General features: G+C 41.5%; 1 protein-coding gene across 2 annotated transcripts in view; it reads right to left on the reverse strand.

Moving 5' to 3' along the window:
• Nucleotides 1–1,437: 1,437 nt before the first annotated feature.
• Nucleotides 1,438–18,607, reverse strand: part of pacs1 (phosphofurin acidic cluster sorting protein 1) — a 59,193-nt gene continuing 42,023 nt past the window's right edge. Inside the window, exons 8-24 of one of the 2 annotated variants that reach the window (XM_022764094.1) lie at nt 16,365–16,424; nt 15,061–15,221; nt 14,111–14,204; nt 13,088–13,168; nt 12,692–12,813; nt 11,467–11,602; nt 10,993–11,097; nt 10,758–10,864; nt 9,531–9,685; nt 9,312–9,422; nt 9,101–9,203; nt 8,922–8,964; nt 8,793–8,835; nt 8,548–8,689; nt 7,295–7,533; nt 6,475–6,594; nt 1,438–6,350 (exon numbers count right to left, since the gene is read on the reverse strand). In XM_022764094.1, the coding sequence (XP_022619815.1) occupies nt 6,232–6,350; nt 6,475–6,594; nt 7,295–7,533; nt 8,548–8,689; nt 8,793–8,835; nt 8,922–8,964; nt 9,101–9,203; nt 9,312–9,422; nt 9,531–9,685; nt 10,758–10,864; nt 10,993–11,097; nt 11,467–11,602; nt 12,692–12,813; nt 13,088–13,168; nt 14,111–14,204; nt 15,061–15,221; nt 16,365–16,424 (1,941 nt within the window). In that variant the 3' untranslated portion in view covers nt 1,438–6,231. Of the gene's footprint in view, nt 6,351–6,474; nt 6,595–7,294; nt 7,534–8,547; nt 8,690–8,792; nt 8,836–8,921; nt 8,965–9,100; nt 9,204–9,311; nt 9,423–9,530; nt 9,686–10,757; nt 10,865–10,992; nt 11,098–11,466; nt 11,603–12,691; nt 12,814–13,087; nt 13,172–14,110; nt 14,205–15,060; nt 15,222–16,364; nt 16,425–18,607 lie in introns of both variants that reach the window. The other variant, XM_022764093.1, reaches the window with a different exon arrangement.

Raw genomic sequence — 18,607 nt, forward strand, 5'->3', positions numbered from 1 at the left:
GGCTTAGGTTGTCAGTGTGTATAAGGAAAAGCACTCCCTTCGTCTCCAAAGCATGCAAAAGCAAAGCAATTGATGCTCTCATGCGTTGGTAATTAACGTCAGCCGTTAAATTAACGTTAGCCCTACTTTGAAGGAGGCTGAGTGCTAGGAACTACTTTGTTAGGTTACCCGTCTTCTTAATTTCACGCTTCTCACGTTATTTGGCTCGTATAAGACAACAGAAATAGCTCACACACCATTGAGTTTAGTTTAATGCGATTACGGTCCCAGCTGAGGTCTGTAATTAAGCTAACATCAGCCTTGGCAAGCTTCTTTTTACGGTCACCTTAACTTACCTAGACTGTCACTCGACAATGGAGGACTGCAAGAAAGCGCTTAAATGTGTCCAATGTTGTCCGTTACTGACTTGTAATCCACACTAAAACTTTAGTTGAGCAAAAAAACAGCGATATTATCGTGGATGCGCTTCAAATGTGACAGCCGGGAGGCGAAAATGGCTGTTCTCCCAGATACCAAAAAACAAAGATGAGATAAAATATCAAGATGAATACCGTTTATCATTTTCTAGGCGGGGCGGGAAAATTATTTCGCGCATGCGCAAAACCGAAGTGCCGCTCCAAGTTAGTTACTGCTAGCATCTTCTGTAATTCTTTACATTTTATTGTAGAGTTTTTTTGTGTTTCATCAGTCCTTCTGAAAAACTCGTTTTCCGTGAGATTTCTTCTTATAGTATAAGCTGTATTAGTATTGAGTATTTTGTCATTTTAACAAAGATAGAAATGCGTAAGGTATTCAACCATCACTTGGTTTTGATTAAGAGGCTTTACGACCATTCAAAAGCATGTTAATACGATGTTTTGACCAATCAAATGGTTTTTCACGAAACATGAGGTAGGCGGAAGTGATTTATCTTGCTTTGCTTGTCCTCTTTGTGTTAAGATGTCAGCAGAGGCCCCATTCAAAGACTGAGGGGAGCATAGAAGGCAATAGAGTAGTGTACCACTGACCTGCTTCACAAGTATCATGTGCACCATTTAGTACGCTGTCACTCACTGTTTATGTAACCTTCTAAAATGCGATATTAACCTGCATACTTTAATATGACCAATTTAATCAGGAAAATATCTCTATATATGGTGTAGTATCAATGTATTTTTTTGTCCTGCAGGATAAGTCAAAGCTCTGTGGGAATATCTGGGGACTGTGAACTTTTAATGCAAGTTCTGTCATCTTCTAACTCTCCTTGCAGCCCCATTAGTTTCATTACTGAGATTTGTTTGTTGATCTTTACTTGGAAAACACTAACCGTTAAATTAGAATTATATATTGCAAGTGTACCACCATTTTAAGTAAGTATAAAGAAGCTATTACAAGCTACAAACACACACAAAACATATATATCATTATTAAAAACAAGAGACAAAGCTACAAATCAGGAATATTTTTATTTTAAAAAACAAATGAAACAATGAACACTTCCACTTTTCATCCCACATCTGTTTGATTAACAAATGTAATCATGAAAAAGCAGTACTACAAAACATGTGAAATTAAGAAAAACAAACAAAAAAAAGACAAAAAAAGAACTAGAATACAATATAACAAGTACTATCTGATATGTACAAGCATTATAGTTTGTGTAATATAGTTATTGTTATAGGCAAAAGGCAAAAAAGCTGAAGACTGCTGCTGAAGAAACAATGGCATGTGCAAAATACTCTCCACAAGTCCACAAGCTTAGGGACGCTCTGCTGCGGGCAGAACCTCGTCAGGCAGAGGTCTACTGCTTTCATAGGCAAATCCCGTTCCCATGAGGACAGACGGCAAATTTACAAGCTGTGAGGGAATGGGAACAATATCTTTTCAGAAAGCTAAGCTTGTGGAAGCCTGGTGAAGAAGACTCTCTCATCATCAGAGCGACATATTTCTGAGGACGGTGGAGAGAAAAGACACTGCTGATCACTGACAAATATCGATGGACCGAACAGCTCCTAATCTCTAACCACGACTAATCAAGGACAGAGGAACCATCGTTACAGCTTCACAAACACAGGTCGACACAGGTACAGAGGTACAGGAAAAAACACACAGGAACAAGTTCAAGACTTACATACAGAACAACCAGCGTTTCCGAAGAGACTTAAGGGAAAACGTGAACGGCAAGAATGAAGGGAAGATTGTTCTAAAGGTGACAAAGACGAGAAAAACTGCAGAACGTGGCTGCGATGGAAAAGCATTCAGTTCCTCCAAACATTGAAATAATGACTCAAGAACAAGGATCACTTTGTTGTTATGTGTTATAAGTTATCAGCACCCCATAAACACCACAAATCTATCTGAATATAATCTATCTTTTTTTTCTTCTCAAATTTTAGGTTTGGCAGTGATTTTGTCTCTTTCAGCGGAACATTTCAGATTTCAATTTCAGTTCAATCAGTGAGCGAGTGAAAGCAAAAGAGGCATCAATAAACTATTACTTATTAAACTATTACAATTTAGGAAAATTTTAGATTCACATCATTGCAATAATTTGACTGACGACACTACAAGGCAACTCTACTTTGAGTTAGTAGAGGTCGATTCTTATTGTAGATGTAAGATCATAGCCCCTCCATGTTCAAGGTATAAGAAAAAACATTTTTTAAATCCATCTGTCAAATTTTAAAATGTGGTACCCTTTCACAATAAAGTATACTTAAAAAATGTAATGAGTTGCCACTATGACTTATTAAAGTTTATGTGAGACACCGAGTGGCATTAGCATAGAGTGATGTTTCTGGCCCCTTGATGAATTTTAGTCCAACATTCACTCTGTTTTTGGTCTCTACCAACTCCAGAGGGAAACATCCGGCTTTTTAGCTGTTAAATGCTCCACGGCGTTCATCAACTAGTTGCTAACTTTGTCTGTCTGTAGTTTGGTGCTTAACGGGTAGTGTACGGTGGGGTTAACAGAGATTTTTGCAGCTGCCTGCTCTGCTGTGGCTGGAAATGAGGCTGATGGGAGCCAGTAACGCTGTGTGCTCAAAAACCAAAACAATGAGCTAAAAGAGGCTAAAATCGCTGTGTAGCTCTGAAAGGGAACTACGGACTTGGGTGTTAATTCTCTGAGTTTGTCACTACGAGTCACCACTTTCACCTTAGACATAGTCATTTGACCCACTTTTAATATAAAAATATTGATTAGTGTAGCGTTAAAAAGGAGATGAAGATATATAATACACTAACCAAAGGGATACTTTATGGAAATTTGGTCTCAAAACCTGGCAACACAAAAGTTCTTTCCATTCATGCATTATAGCAGCTCAAAACCTATTAATCAACATTAATAAAGTCATTAGTGGCAAATTATAAAGCATTTTGGGGTTATTTAAGTGGTACCAGAAAACCAAAAATCTCAGTTTGGATCAAGTAACCTCTACTTCAAATTACAGTACTTCAACGCTCACTGATATTCAGGAGTAATTCAAACCCAGCCTCTTTTTGGAGGCTAGCAGTCAGTCTGTCTCTCAAGCCCTTTACTGCTCTTCAGCAACTCCAGTGAAAGAAAATTGAAGGTTTCAAGAGGGCTGCGTTCAAGAAGCCCACTGGCTGTTTAATTTTTTGTCGTTGTTTACATAGAAAAGTTAGAGAAAAGTGTCCAAACTCGCCGTCTGTCAACAGTTCATGCAGACTTTCAAATGGCGGCACTGGAGTGGTGGAGCAGATCATTTCTAAAATCTGAAATTAGGCCAATTAACACTAAATTATTTTATTTTAGTGACGCATATCTTTACTATTGCCTTCAAATCAGTCGTTCACAAAGATGCAGGACAGCATGTGTAAACGAAACTCAATACATTCAAATATTTGTAAGTAGTTCAAATCAATCAACACCAGACTGAGTGTTTGTTCAGTGGTGACAGATGAGCTGTTAACCGAACAGAGAGCCAACAAACAGGTGAGCTCTGAGACCCTTCAGCGAGAAACCTTGCGTAACAGGTGCTGTCCGACAGAAACAAACAAACAAAAAAAAAGGCTGAGTTTGAGACATGCTGCTGACATCACTGACTGTAACACTGTACTTTCTAATCTATTATCAAACAAACAAAAACAGCATTTAAATCAAGACATTGGCATTAACACTATTAAAAAGAAAGAAATATTTTGCTAATACTTCACTGGAGAAGGAGAGTGTTACGATGCAGGTGACACAAGGCAGAGCCACACAGCTTTGCTTTTTAAAAATTCCTTTTTTTTTTTTTTTAAACAATTATTATAAACCACTAATCCAGATACATCCTTGAATTTGTACCATAGTTGAATTTCAATCAAATAATTTCAATAAAACTGAATTTCTTTTTATCGTCTTCTTTTTTTTTTATAGTTGTTGCTTAGTGGTGGAAAAATCTGCATTCGCCTTGTGCCAGGCCACAAAGTAAACAAGACCACCACTGCAGCTTTTGCAGCCCTGATCTGATAATCACCACATCATCAACACACAGTGCCAACACGCACACACGCACACACACACACGCACACACAAACCAATTGCATGTCCTCTGTCACATGGTGGAAAAAGTATTCCTCCTATTTAGTGATTTTTTTAATGTTTCTCACCACATTACGTTTATTTCACCACATACACACACACACTTGTTACCAGTTACTGTACACTCACTAATCACCTCACGACATCCTAGAGAAAGCATGTAGCAGACCTGTGCCAAAATAACTGAAACCCAAACACTTCTTTTTTTTTTTTTTCCTGATAAAATGAAGGTTATTAAGAAGAAAGGGGGGATGCTCAAAGGATGTACATTTTGCCCAGGTCTGCTGTTTTCACTGAAGAGAAAGCTGCCAGTCCGTTGCCAATAAAGAGAGGATGTTTTGGGGACAACTGGCGACAACATTGTGCTTTATTGCGGGTGACTAACTCCCATTCCTGTGGTATAAATACTCATGAAAGAGCTGGGCTTATCCTGGAAAAAAAAAAGAAAAAAATGATCATATTCCCATCAACGCTGCTGTGTTTTAGTCTGTTTTTAAATATGCATTTTGTTTCCTGTTGCATATTTGGTTGGGTCTGCTGTTAAGAGAGTTAATCTATTTTTTTACCAGCTGCAAACGCCCAGATGGTCCATGTGTACTCATAAGTGCATAGCAAATAAGAAGATAAAGGAAACTGCACATTACAGTAGCCACTGCCCTGAAACCCTGGAACTCTTCACAAAAACGCACACTATGCATCACACAACAGCATTAAAGGGAAGGTTTGACTATTTATCACCAGAACACAATTAAAAAAAAAAGACACTTCCCCCTTTATATATTTTCTTTTTTTTTTTTTTTTCATCTTTTTTGAAATGTTTGGCATTAGACGTCCAAATGACTTATTCTGGCACAGAATCTTTTTTTAAATGTTACATGGAAGCCCTTGAAATAAAAAAAAAATAATAATAATAATAAAAAAAAAAAAGCCTGGGCCTGTTTTGAAGGGCATCTGTACTGTTGATGTAGAACAGGTGGAGGAGAAATTCATCACAATCCAGCCTTTTATTGACTGCATTTTGTGAGCAGATGAGACGTTTTCCTTTGTGTTTTCATTGGCTCATGCAAACACTGAAGCCCTGTTGCGTTACTTTTTATTTTGAGTTAATGTTTTCCGGCACATGAGTGGTGTATCTGTTAGTTTGATGCATGCACGTGTGGATCAGGTCATTGAGGTGAGCTTCAAGGGTTTCGCCAAAGGTCGGGGGTCAAAAGTTGAGGGTCAGATTTTTAAGGGCTTGAAATCGGTAAGTAGTTGCATGCTATTGCATTCCATAGAACGGAAACGTAAATGGCAGTTAGCTAATAAACTTGTGCTGTAAGCCCCTTGTAAACACATACACACACACATACTGTACATTCACGTGTGCATGCACACTCGACACACACACACACACACACACACACACCCACACACACACACACACACAAACACGCACTGAAAGGGGCATTAAAGTGACTAGTAACAGCGCTGCACCCCAACACCACCCTCCTCCTCCTCCTCTTCCTCCTATCCCTCCCCAAAGAGAAATAAGACAACTGTAGCGAACATGAAATCAAAGAAAGAAAAACTGTCCGGCCACTCGACGTCTTCTCTCAGCTCGACAGCTGCTGAGAGGCAGGATCTGTGTGTGTGAAGGTGTGACAGGATCGAGGAGAGTCAAAGGTCAATTCTGGGTCAGAGGAGTCAAGGGGCGCTGACCCCTAGGACGGGGGCTTGCTGTAGCCAAAAAGTCCAACAGGTAGGTATTTGACGTGGGTGGGCCACTGGGCGGCCAGCTGGAAGAACTTCACGTCGTTCCACTCCACGCCATCTATGGACACTGGAGGGAAACGGAAGAGACGCCAAAAGTCAGGTGACTTCAAAGGAAATAAAGCTAAAACCAAAAATAGAAACAATCCTTAGAGAGAAGTGAAGGTGCTTCATCAAACACGTGTTCAGGTTACCTTTCAGGATGGTCTGCTGCTGCTTTGCAGAGCAGATGAGTCGGCTGATGCCTTCAATGACCTGGCTCTTGGAGTCTACATCCTTTTCCTTGGGCTTCTTTCCCAAGAAGATGGTGGGGACTGAAAGGAGGAAGAGATGAATGTCAAGAGGACTGTTAGTGTGTCTGTGGAGCACAGCCAACTGTAGGGTTCGATCTTGGCACCCATCTCCTGATGCAACTGAATTTTGATACAGAACATCTTGTTCCGATTAAATTACCCCCAGTTCTTGAATATTTCACTGTATCAGAGAAAGACCACTGTTGAATAAATATGAGCATGTTTGTCAGAGAGTAGAAGCTTGGAACTGGGAACTGTGTTAAAAAAACACATTCTCTCTCGAACAAATGAAAGGCTAAATTCATAAGCAGCAAAACCCACTATAGTTCAGTTCAATACACTGAGGGGTTTGGCTGATACAGTCTTACTTAGTATGATTTGACCAGTAGCTTGTGGCAGCTAACGTTAGCTACTGTCGGCGAACTTTCCACTTGTGCTACAATCGGAAAAAAATATTTCAAAATAAACACAGGGAAATCATAAATACAAAGTCCACACACTCATTTTCTTCCTGTAAATTTGCCACCAGGTGCATGATGGGAAATAATCTCAAAGGAATCTACTGTTGCAAATAGTGACCCTGAAAGATCCCCAGTCTTTACAAAATCTTAAAGTGAGAGACTAAAAACTCTCGTTCACATTCAGGGCCCTTTAATAGTGTCATTATGCAGTGAACAACAGCTGTAACAGCTCCCGTCTGATCGTCTCATCTTCATCTCACCTTTCTTGTTCTTCTCCTTGGTGACCACAGTCATGGCCATGGTGCTGACTTGGGCCTGTGGATCACTGCTGCCCCCGCCTGGTAGCCTGCTGACCTGAAGCGAGCGGAAGGCGCTCTTCAGTGTGTTCTTGCAGCCCGTGTCACGTCGCTCGCCCTCCCGCCGCTTCTCAGCGAGCGAAGCCAGCCAGTAATCCACCTGAAGGCCGATGGCATCCACGCCGTGAGACATGCTGGGACTCCTGTGGACAGAAAAGTGGATATATATTTATAAAAAAACTTTCCCAGCACAGCAACAATCCTCAGCTGCCCTTTTCAGCAGCGGTTAGAGAGAGATTTTCTGCAGTCAGAGTTAGAACAAACATAAGGAGTCAGCAGAGGAGCGGCTGAATACCTGCCACAATTCATTTAAATTCAAAACTAGTGGAAAAAGCAGAGTCAAACAGATGAAAACAAGACTCATGTATCAGAGTCTCTCACTTCCTGGATCCCGGTCAAACTGAGCTCAAGCTAAAAAAAAAAAACTGGAGTCAGGAGCAAAATATATAAAAATCTGTTTGCTTATAAAACAACAAACACAGATGGGTGATTTAAAGGCATTAACACCTCTGCCACAGCTCAGTGCTGAGAGTAACATCAACATTTTGACACTGTATGTTGACAGTAAAGAAAACATGTTGCCACAACAGACAATGTTAACACTTCTAGGTAATGCACCGTTAATTCCAGGAAGCTGAAGATAAAACTTAGAGACGATGAAGATCAAAATACAGATATGGTGAAAAGAGCGGGTGTAGACAGTACATGTATATTTACTTCAGATCTCAGACATTATTAGCAGAGTCTCAGGTAATGATAACTCACCCCTGTAAAGTATTTCCAGCTAAGCTGCAGCTACCAGTTACTATGCAAGGCACAATTTTACAATATGATGCATCAGCTGTAGTTTTACTTGAAACAGTAACACTGACAACATCAACAAATTAATGATTTTACATTCAGAGATAGATGATAATTTGTACATTTTTTATTTCTATACTTACAAACATTTCACTGCTAAAACTTCTACATTTGCTGTAGTAGTGGTACTTTTAAGATTTGAGGGTAGTAATTAACTCCTTTTGTTTTTTGTTTTACTGCTGCAGTGGGTGATGTGTGACGGATGTTGGGAAATGAGCAATGAGTAGGCAAAAGAAGAGAAACTGAGAGGAAAGAGAAAGAGAGGAGGAAAAATAAACAGTCCAGGTCAGTCTTACCCTTGTACTGTCAGGACGCTGCCCATGGAAGGGGAGGAGGGGGGAGTGGCCGCCTCTTTAATCATCCCTGTGGGGGAGCCGTGGGACGGAGGAGACGTGGAGGGGACGGCCAAACTCACAGCCACGCCCTCCTCTGTATCTCCTTAATCATTAAAACAGGAGTAACATTAGCACGTTACCAACTGCTATAAATCCAAACAATTTAATCTTTCACTTTGGTGCTCGGTGTGTTTCGAAATAATCACCTGTTGGAGAAGGACCAGACTCAATGAGACCAACCTTCACTACCTGGAAAACAGGAACAGATGTCAGCAAAAAAAAGGAAACGCTCAGCATCAATCTCAATCTCTTGGCAGCCTAAACCAAAATCTTACCCCAATAAAAGGAATGAATTTCTGGTAAGAGTCTTCGTCTCGCCTGGACAGAGAGAGAGAGAGGAGAGAATATTAAAGAAAACATATTCAACTAAATAAATAAATGCTGTGTTGTTTTTTTGTTTTGAGCGCTCCTTTGTGAGACAGTCTGGCTGGTGTTTGTTAGCATCCGTACTCACGTCCTGTGTTTGCAGGTGAGCATGGCCTCGGCGATGGGCAGCTGATGTGTGACAGTGGCGCCGCTGATGTACTGGGTGATTCTTCCCGCGACATCCAGCTGGTCTGGAGATAACAGAGGACGAGGAAATTCACTCACGGACAAGGGCAAATGTGTGTGTGTGTGTGTGTGTGTGTGCTGAGTGATGAGTGTGTCTGTGTGACAGGTGGTACCTGTTGGCGGCGGCTCGGAGCGGCTGAACACGTCTCTCCACGACCCGTCCAGGAAAGAGGAGCTGTAGCGGTTGTCAAGGGCGCCGAGGTGCTTGGCAACCGGATGGGAGCCTGATGAGGAAGATGATGGAGACCAGTCAGTACGCACACAAAATACAACCACGCCTCACTGTGCAAGAGCTTATCAGTCACCATGGAAACACCAGCTGACTCTCTTACCCAGAGGCACCACGAGGAAGCGCATGTGGTTGAGCCAGTCAGACGTTTTGTTGGCGAGCTGAGTGACGAAGAACTGCAGGATGGCTCCGAGGTAACTCTGACCACCCACCGCCGCCACCTTCACCGCTCTGGGCATGGACGAGTTACAGTTACAGCTGCAGGGACACAGAGAGAGAGAGAGAGAGTGATGTTATCATTGCTGCGTGGAGGTGGGTCCACTGGAACTTCTTCACACCATCTCATCCATCAAAGCTTTTGAAAAACCACCTGATGAAAGATTTCAGTAAACAGTGGAGACAAGAAAACAAATCACGCAGCCATCAGGCCTGAGGAGAGAAATCCAGCTGGCAGGACATCGAAAAGTGAATAAATCTGAACCAAAACCAAACTTAACAAAATACAGACCGGGTGACCGTGACCCGAGAAGACGATGCTGTATGAAACTGTCAGAGGAACACATCTGTAACCACTGTCACCACCTACACCCAAACGTTGACACACATTTCCTCAACTGTTTAGTCTAAAAAAAAAAAAAAAATGTTGGAAAACCGTGAAATTTGTCTCCCAAAGGTCAAAGTGATGTTTTTCTTGAACCTACAGTCAAGACCCCAAACACACTCAATTTACAGTCACAGAAAACAGTCAAAAGAAGCAACTCCTTACATTTAGGAAGCTGAAAATAGTGAGTGTTGAATAGTGAATGAAAAAATTTAATGTTCAAATTTATTATTTAATTATAAGATATTTGGTGAATAATTTTCTGGCAGTTGACTAATCTATTTATTATTAGCTAATACTCAATAGTTCTGACATAAATATATTTGTACAGTCAGACTGGAGGGGCACAAGATAAACTGTGAAATGATTCTCATTCTCTTTATTCTCTTACAGTATTAACCGGTTTGTGTCATTGCTTTTATTGTAAATGTTTTGGCAAATGTCATGTCAATAAAACAGAGATGAGGGAGGTATTAAGTGTTGTTTTGAATAAACAGAAGTAGAGCTACAGATGTGGAGTCATAAGAGCAAAAAGGAGGAGAGGAAAAGATGCAGAGAAGAGAGACGGGTCAAACGAAGGACAGAAAACAGAAAGATAAGGCTCAGAGCAGGGCAAAAGACGAAGAAGATGAGTCATCCTGCAAACCGAGGGAAGCTCTAACTCAGAGTGTGTGTGTGTGTGTGTGTGTGTGTGTGTATGCACGCAAATGTTATCTTATAAAAACTCACAATTTCTGGATGCGGGTGAGCACAGCAGACAGCACCGCCTGGATTTCGGCCGCCGAACACGTGCAGACCACCGGGTGTCTCTGGACCTGGAGCTGCTCTGCAACATACTGCAATACACACACACACACACACACACACACACAAAAAATATTATGGATGATGAAAAAAACAACCGACAAAATAAGGTTATTCTTAAATATGGACAGGCTTCACACGCACACACACACACACATACCTGCCCCTGCCAGTCTGTTCCATTGACTAGGATTAGACTCTCTGGGAGCGCAGAGTCCGACAACAAGATCTGATTCAGCTGGTCGTACACCACCTTCCTCAGGACCTACACACACACACATATATACAGAGTACATAAACCCCTCCTGCAGCGATGCATTTACTCTCCAGATGACTCATCAGCACATGCATAATTCATTCCTTAGCTCCAGGCGCGTCAGACATTATCAGGATGCATGTGTGTTCTTTACTTGGGGAGAAGACAAGAAGGGAGCAGCTAGAAATGGACACAGAACAAAAGCAGCATTTCTTTTAAAGTGTAAATCCCTCTGTGGGAGTACTGCAAAATGCCGATCTATTTTTGTGTGCTGGATTAAAACGGTGCTACGGCTTATGATAAGATCCTGGAAGGAGGGAAAATGTCTTTATTAAAATGTTAATTTTGACAGGGAGTTGTCGTCTTTCAGTGGCGTACCGGCGTGCTGTGGCCCAGCTCCGGGGATCTCTCTGAGTCCGAGCTGTTGGTGCGTTCACTCAGAGGTTTGGACAACTGTCTCTCCTTCATGGGAGTGCTGATGCGCTTCTGTCGGGGCGTGTGGCCTCCGTCCAGCCTGAGGAAAGAAACGGACATTATGGTTAAAAAGAGATTTAAGTTTACAGGACTGAGCTCACAACATGTTTCAACTTCTGCCATGACTTGGGCAAGAGCAAGTTGACTGTTCCACCTGTCAGCACCAACAACAAATGTTTGGAGTTTTATGAATGAAAGCAAACCTTTAAACATTTACTGTCACTTGGTGGTGAAGGCGGGCTTTGTGTTTCTCCTTCCCAGCCAGCTGAAAAAATGCGAGTGTGTGTGCGTCACTCACGGCGACCTTGCACCCACAGGTGTGATTCATTTGGTATAGTGCTTCTGACGTGTGGGTTGTTTCAGCATAAAGTGAGATCATAATTCTTGTTGAACGTCCAGTGCCAACAAATGGCGACTACAGGAAATGTCAGATTGAATTTCCATTCATTCCCAAGATCCTTTAGAGTCAGCTGCCTTTAAGATGCTATCACTGGGTGACGTGCCTGAGGGCGAGGGAAATGAGACCTAAGTAATAAAGTCAGCAAACTGACTCAGAAATGGCTGCTACGGTAACAGTAGCCAATATAAGCTAGTGGTCAAACCAGAGGACGAAAGGTTGTATCAGTAAAACCCCTCAATGTACTAAAGTGAGAAGGGCTTTTTTATTGTGTATGAATTCACCCTTTTAGTGACTGTGTTGGTTCTTCTCTCAAATGTCATTTAAAGCCGTAAAACATTTTTTTCAGCAACCAGTCAGTTCATTAAAGTTTGTACATTTCTGTCCCAATAAAACCAATATGAGTTATGTCTATCCTACAGGAAACTCTGCCTTTTTTTTGGTATATTTTAGACACATTATTAACAAGAGCAACACCGGATTGAAACAGCTGGAAGGAGACGTAGGTGGTTAGCGTGAGCAGTGATAACCATCATGGCTGAACGGACAAAGAAAAGTGCATCAACACAAAACTCAAAGACAACTGAGGAGTGATCTCTGGAGAGAAGAATCATAAGTCCTCGTCTCCAAAGATTGAGCCATAAATAGAAAAAAAACATAGATAAATAAATGACATTTATCAGTTTATTGATTTTTTTTTTTTTTTTTTTTTAAATTTGGGTTATTTGTTACCTTGGTGACGGCATGGTCTGCGGTTCGATTTTGCTGCTCTTCATGGGTGTACGGGGTTTCTCTGCCTCTGACACCATGATGCAGGGGCCCACCTCAGCAAACAGCTCCTGATCTGTTAGCTCCTACACACACACACACACACACACACACACAGTCCAAAAGACAGACTGTCAGTGTCAAAGAAAGGAGATACTGGCAATCCTAAAGCCATCGTCTCCGACACGTCTTCATTTTGTTTCCCCCTCTCTCCGTCTCTCAATCTGTCTCACTTAAAGCACAGATGGCAGCGAATCCCCCTCAGAGTGATATTAACAAAGATACCGACACACCATTAATTCACTTTTCTTCTCTCACACACACACACACACACTCAGACATGCATTATAAGAGTCGTACCAGTGTGTCTGTCTCAGACAGGGCCTCCTCCAGGTTGCGGCTGCGGGAGAGTTTCATCTTCTCTAAAGGAGGCTGCTCCCCCTGCTGGGAAAACAAGGGAGAGCCTCTCAGTCTACAGGCTTAATGAGAGCCCATATTGGAAAACAAAAAGTCATTCTGCAGCCACAGTGCTCAGCTTTGAGGAAGAACATCATAACCAGTCTAAAAAAAAACAAGGTAGTAGTTTTCTCTGGACCATATAAAGTATTTCAAAACCACTGACGAAAGCGAAAGCCGCCTTTTCTTCTAAAAAGATGTTTTTAGAAAGCGTGCAGACTGCAGTCACAACACTGCAGGCCTGTTTCAGTATTACCATGAAAGGGAGAACTGCAGCTGTTTGAATGCAGCAGAAGCATCCAGTGAAATCTATTCAGCTCGGTGAGGCTCAACACTTTTTATTGAGCAGATGGCGACTGCCACAGAGCTATTGGATTTCTGCTCCATTAAGGAAACGTTAGTCGCAAACTTTCCCGAAATTTCATATTCGCAACGGGCCCGCCTGCTGCGCTGATATTCATGAGCTTCATATTCTGGATATTTACTACATCGATGTGGAGTCTCATGTTGTTTTTCAATGGTGTATTATGACACTATTTCATGTTACTGTGTGATATTTATGCCACCTGTCAACTGTGAGTGTGAAACACTTGTTGTTACTACTGTTAACACTTGTGTTAGGTTAGTGCTGAATGAATGAATGAAGTGAACGCATTATGACAGCATCAGAAATGATTACAGCAACATTTCACATGTTGCATAAAATGTTTTCCATTGTATAAAATCTAAAATACATAAGAAAAAACAACAACCTTATAGAAACTAAGGGAGGAAAATGTGTTTACTAAAAACAATGGATTGAATTTATACTTAATCCAGCTGAGGAAACAATCTGTAGAGCCTCCAAACAAACTGAATTAGTTACTTAGTCTCTCTACATTTGTCTGTGAAGCTGCTGCTGCTTCCTCATGAATCACAGTTACTCACTGGACTGAAAGTGTCTCGGCCCAAACTGCCTTTGCTGTTCAGACTGCCGATCTCCGTCTGCGAGCTCGACTGAGACATCCCCTCGAAGAATGGCCTGAACACACACAGCGACATAAGAAGACATTATTCAAGTTGTGTGTGTTTCTTAAATCATCTTTTTGTTCTTGATTTCTAAAACGAAAATATACTTACCTTGATGACAGGAAAACAGACAACGAGCCATTTATCATTAACGTATGAGTCACATTACGTTAATTTATATAGTGTAGCTCCTTCATTTATTACATGTCCACTACCTTCACCACTTATAAAGGCTGTCCTTCAAATAGTGCCTTTTGTGTAAAAGTGCTTTTGAGGCTACTGAAATCAAGAAAAAAAAATAGAAATAGAAAGAAGAGAGAAATAGATTGAGTAGTAACATAAATAAGGCATTTAAAAATGGTTTGAAACATCCAGAGAATGAGTTTTTCTGGGTTGTAACGAAGAGTTTTTAAATGTAAATTTAAAATGAAATGCTTTCAGACGTCTTTTTAAACAAAAGCTGATTATAATTTCACTTTAGGAAACTGACTTTCCTTCTTAAACCTACGCTTTAAAGAAATGTTAATTAATATAATATATTAGGAATGATATTTCTTTTAAAAAAAAATATTTGGACATTGGAGTTTTTTTTTTTTTATATTTGCATTTTGACAAATTCAAAGTTGACTAACTCAATCCTGGCTCCTGTGACGCCTTAAACGTATTACTGTAATGAGCAGGTTTCACCAGCAGATGGGGCTCTGAGGTGTCGATGGACAAAAAGTGAGTCCAATCAGTTTTGTTGGAACCGAGAAACACACAGCACCAAATGTGTGTGTGGGTGAGGCAGCAAGTGTGTGTTTGTGCGTGTTTGGTGTATGGTGGGTGTGCGGATACTATTATTATCATGTCTTTGCCGGTGCTGTTACCTTAGCTTAGGTTTGGGTGTGCTGAGGATGCTGTCGGTCTCCTCCATCTCCGGCCCACTGTCGCTGGGGTTGTACATCTCCAGGCTGTCGTAGAGCTCGTCCAGGTCCTCCTCCACCTCCTGGATCTGCTCCCTGGACACGTGCTCCAGACCAAAACCAACCTGGAAGACACGCAGAGAAGACAAGGTGACCGATGGACACAAGGTGTCTTGTGCTTTTGTTCCCCATCTGTTCTGTTCACACATAAATGTTGCAAAAATATGTCGGGGAGAAATGTGTTGATCCCAGCATTTAATGCTAAACACAGCTGACTGTCAGTTCGTGCTGTTGACACGGGAATGTACCCACAAGGCTTTGCAAGTCTGAGATTTCACAGGCGGTAAAAATGAAAGAAGAGAGATGTTTACATGCCACAGTAACCTGTTTAGTTTCAGAGCCGAGTCAGGCGGTTCAGCAGACAGCGCATGTTTTAACCTGGATTCTGTAGCCCAGTTATGGCACTTTCAATGCACCAAACTAAAACTGGATCAACATGATGTTCTTTGTGCATGTAAACACACACACACACACACACACACACACACACACACACACACACACACACACACACACACACACACACACACACACACACACAGATACACGTCACAGTAACAATACCAGATACTTATCTAATTAACATAAACGCAGGGCTCTGGCTCACACTAAGTCCTGGGGTGGGGTCGTTTTGTCAGCTGCTCAGTCTGAGGTCAAGAATGAACTTTGACCTTGAAAGATACACTACTTTTATTTATTTATTTTTTTTTTAAAAAGCGTCTTGCAAAGTCTAAATACAGACACGCAGAAGACAACCAGCCAGCTAGAGAAATACACACATACATTTACATATGCAAAGAGACTCAAATGCACAAATGTGAGCAGTGTGAGATCAATCACACACACTGTGGTTGATGGATCGACTCCAGAAGCACATACACACATTAAACAGACACATTTCTGTTCTATTTTAATCTATGGTGTTTAGTGCTGTCTTTTTCTTATTTTTCTTATTTTTTTTTTTTGAGCTTCCAGCTGAATCTCAGTTGTTCTGCCACATCTCTCCCACACACCTCTCTGTGTTTTCAAAGCTCAACTGAAATACGTGTTGACTTCAGCAACACCTCTGAAGCAAATACGCCCTCTGAACCCCGCGCATGAAGTAGAAGTGCAGATGTGTAGATCTGCGAGTGATATCGGGAGGGGAGAGAGGCCATGGGGGGAGGAGGAGGAGGAGGAGGAGGAGGGGAGAGGAATGCGGCGCCTACCTCATCAGTGACTTTAAACCTTTTCAGCAGGGCGACAAACTTCTGCTTGATGTTGGGTTGCTGTGGAGAAAGAAGACAGGGGGGAAAGAAAAAGGAGGACAACGTGAGAGATTAATGTTCATATCCCTGAGAGTGTGTGTGTGTGTGTGTGTGTGTGTGTGTGTGTGTGTGCGTGCGCGCGAGGGAGAGGAGATGCGCGGCGTAGAAAGAGATGACAGGAGCGAGATATATCGGTAATTTCTGAGCTCTCTTTTCACGCTTGATGACTCAAAACAACAACAGTTAATGGATTCAGCGTCTGGACATATTTCTGCATGTCACATAAAGTTAAAGTGTTACCCATGCAGATATCTCTGTGCAGGCTGGGGCTGTGAATGCATCTTGTGCTATTAAAATGGAATATGTTATCTGGGATATCAAGTCCACAAGCAGATGTTTGCCTGAATAAGCACAAAAGATTTGTTTTTTCGTATAACAAGATGAGTAATTAGAAAAGGAAGGTATAGTGAAAGTAAAATCTATCAGCAGCTCAAGGTTTTTTCTCTCAGCTTGGTGGTTCAAAATTCATTTACTGTGCATGACATTTGCAAAAAAGAGTGGAAAATAAGACTGCGAGCCAGAGCTGTTTTATTCTATAAATCGGATCTTCAACTGCATGAATTACTTAAAGTAGTTATAAAACTTTATTTAAACCTGCAAAAACTGATGTTTGTTGAACTTAAGAGAAAGCAGTTGCTTATCATTCATTTGGAGTCATGTTTCTGGCCACCTGATGAATCCAAGTCCAATACGCACTTGATTTTCCGCTCTGTTTTTGGTCTCCACCGACTCCTGAGGGAAATAACTTGGCTGAGCAGGTAGTGCTGAGGTAGCGGAGGGGAGCTGCAGATTCAGGTGATATTTCCCTGTAGCATCACACTGTCACATTGTTTGCACATTTCCATTTTGTATATTGTTGAGAAAATACTGACTACAGCCATTTTAAGTTTATAATCATAATAGTTCCAATATTTCTTTTTACCTCTTCTTAAACTTGAATGACAACTATGTCATATTAATATAATTACAGTGTAATTCACTGTGGACTCCACCTCTATTCACATTAAAATCCTCGCTGCATTACGATAAGATGACTTGAAATTGTGGCCGATCAAAGTGGCCTTTACTAATTTTTCCCAGAGACAAAGTTCACGCGGATCCTGATTGTTGTTGACAGAATGATACTTCATAATCGGACGTCACCATTCACCATCCTGTGCGTGCAGGAGAAAGCTTGGGAAGTAAAAGGGCAAATGTGTGTAAAAAGTAGATGACAAACCTCATTATTTTCCATTTTTTACTTTACTTATATATAAAGTAAATAAAAAAATTAAAATTCAGAGACATCCGAATGTTTTTTTGAATATCAAAAGTGGCAGAAAAGCAAGAAAAACAAGAAACAAGAGATTTGCAGTGCGAACACTGTAGTTCATCCGTACTTATTTAAAGGGACTCTGGTTTACAATTAAAAGCTCATTTCTCTCCAGTTTTTCTCTTCACCCTCGATCACCTGAATGTTTCACTGGATTGAACAGCGTCTTTTTGATGAAGGTAGACTCTGTGTTATAATGTTGTAATCGTGTTTGATTGTGTATTTATGATCGTGTGTGTGTTCTTCTACTGCAGAAATTATGGCTGCGTGTGTGTGTGTGTGTGTGTGTGTGTGTGTGTGTGTTGTCCACAGGCAGTGGTGTTGGGGAGCAGCAGTGACAGTCTCACTGAGACCTCCACAGGAGCGCTCCATTAATAACCTGCTGAGACAAATGCCTGCTGCTAGTCTCACTCACACATGCACACACACACACACACACTCACACACACATGCACACACACACACACACACACACGCAGACACGCAGGCACACATAATCCAAACACACTGCTTTCCTTCTGTCACATTGCAGGTCCACTGTAATTTTCATGTTTACAGAGAATCCTGTGTATTAATCTGTGTCCCTGCAGAGTCTTGTATATGTTCGTGTGTGTGTGTGTGTGTGTGTGTGTGTGTACATGCATCCCAGGATGTGGTTAGTGTTATTGCGGGTCATTGTGGTGAGTTGTCTCAATGTTTTCCCCCCAGAAAATTGGCCTGAGTTACATGCATCAAGAGCGAGAGGGAGAAAATGGATTTATAGAGAAACCAGCAAAAGAGAAGGGAGCGAGCGAGCGAGCGAGCGAGCGAGAGCGGGGAGCAGATAAGGGGG

Source organism: Seriola dumerili, unplaced genomic scaffold, assembly GCF_002260705.1.
Source record: "Seriola dumerili isolate Sdu_G_001 unplaced genomic scaffold, Sdu_1.0 BDQW01000531.1, whole genome shotgun sequence".
NCBI lineage: Eukaryota > Metazoa > Chordata > Actinopteri > Carangiformes > Carangidae > Seriola > Seriola dumerili.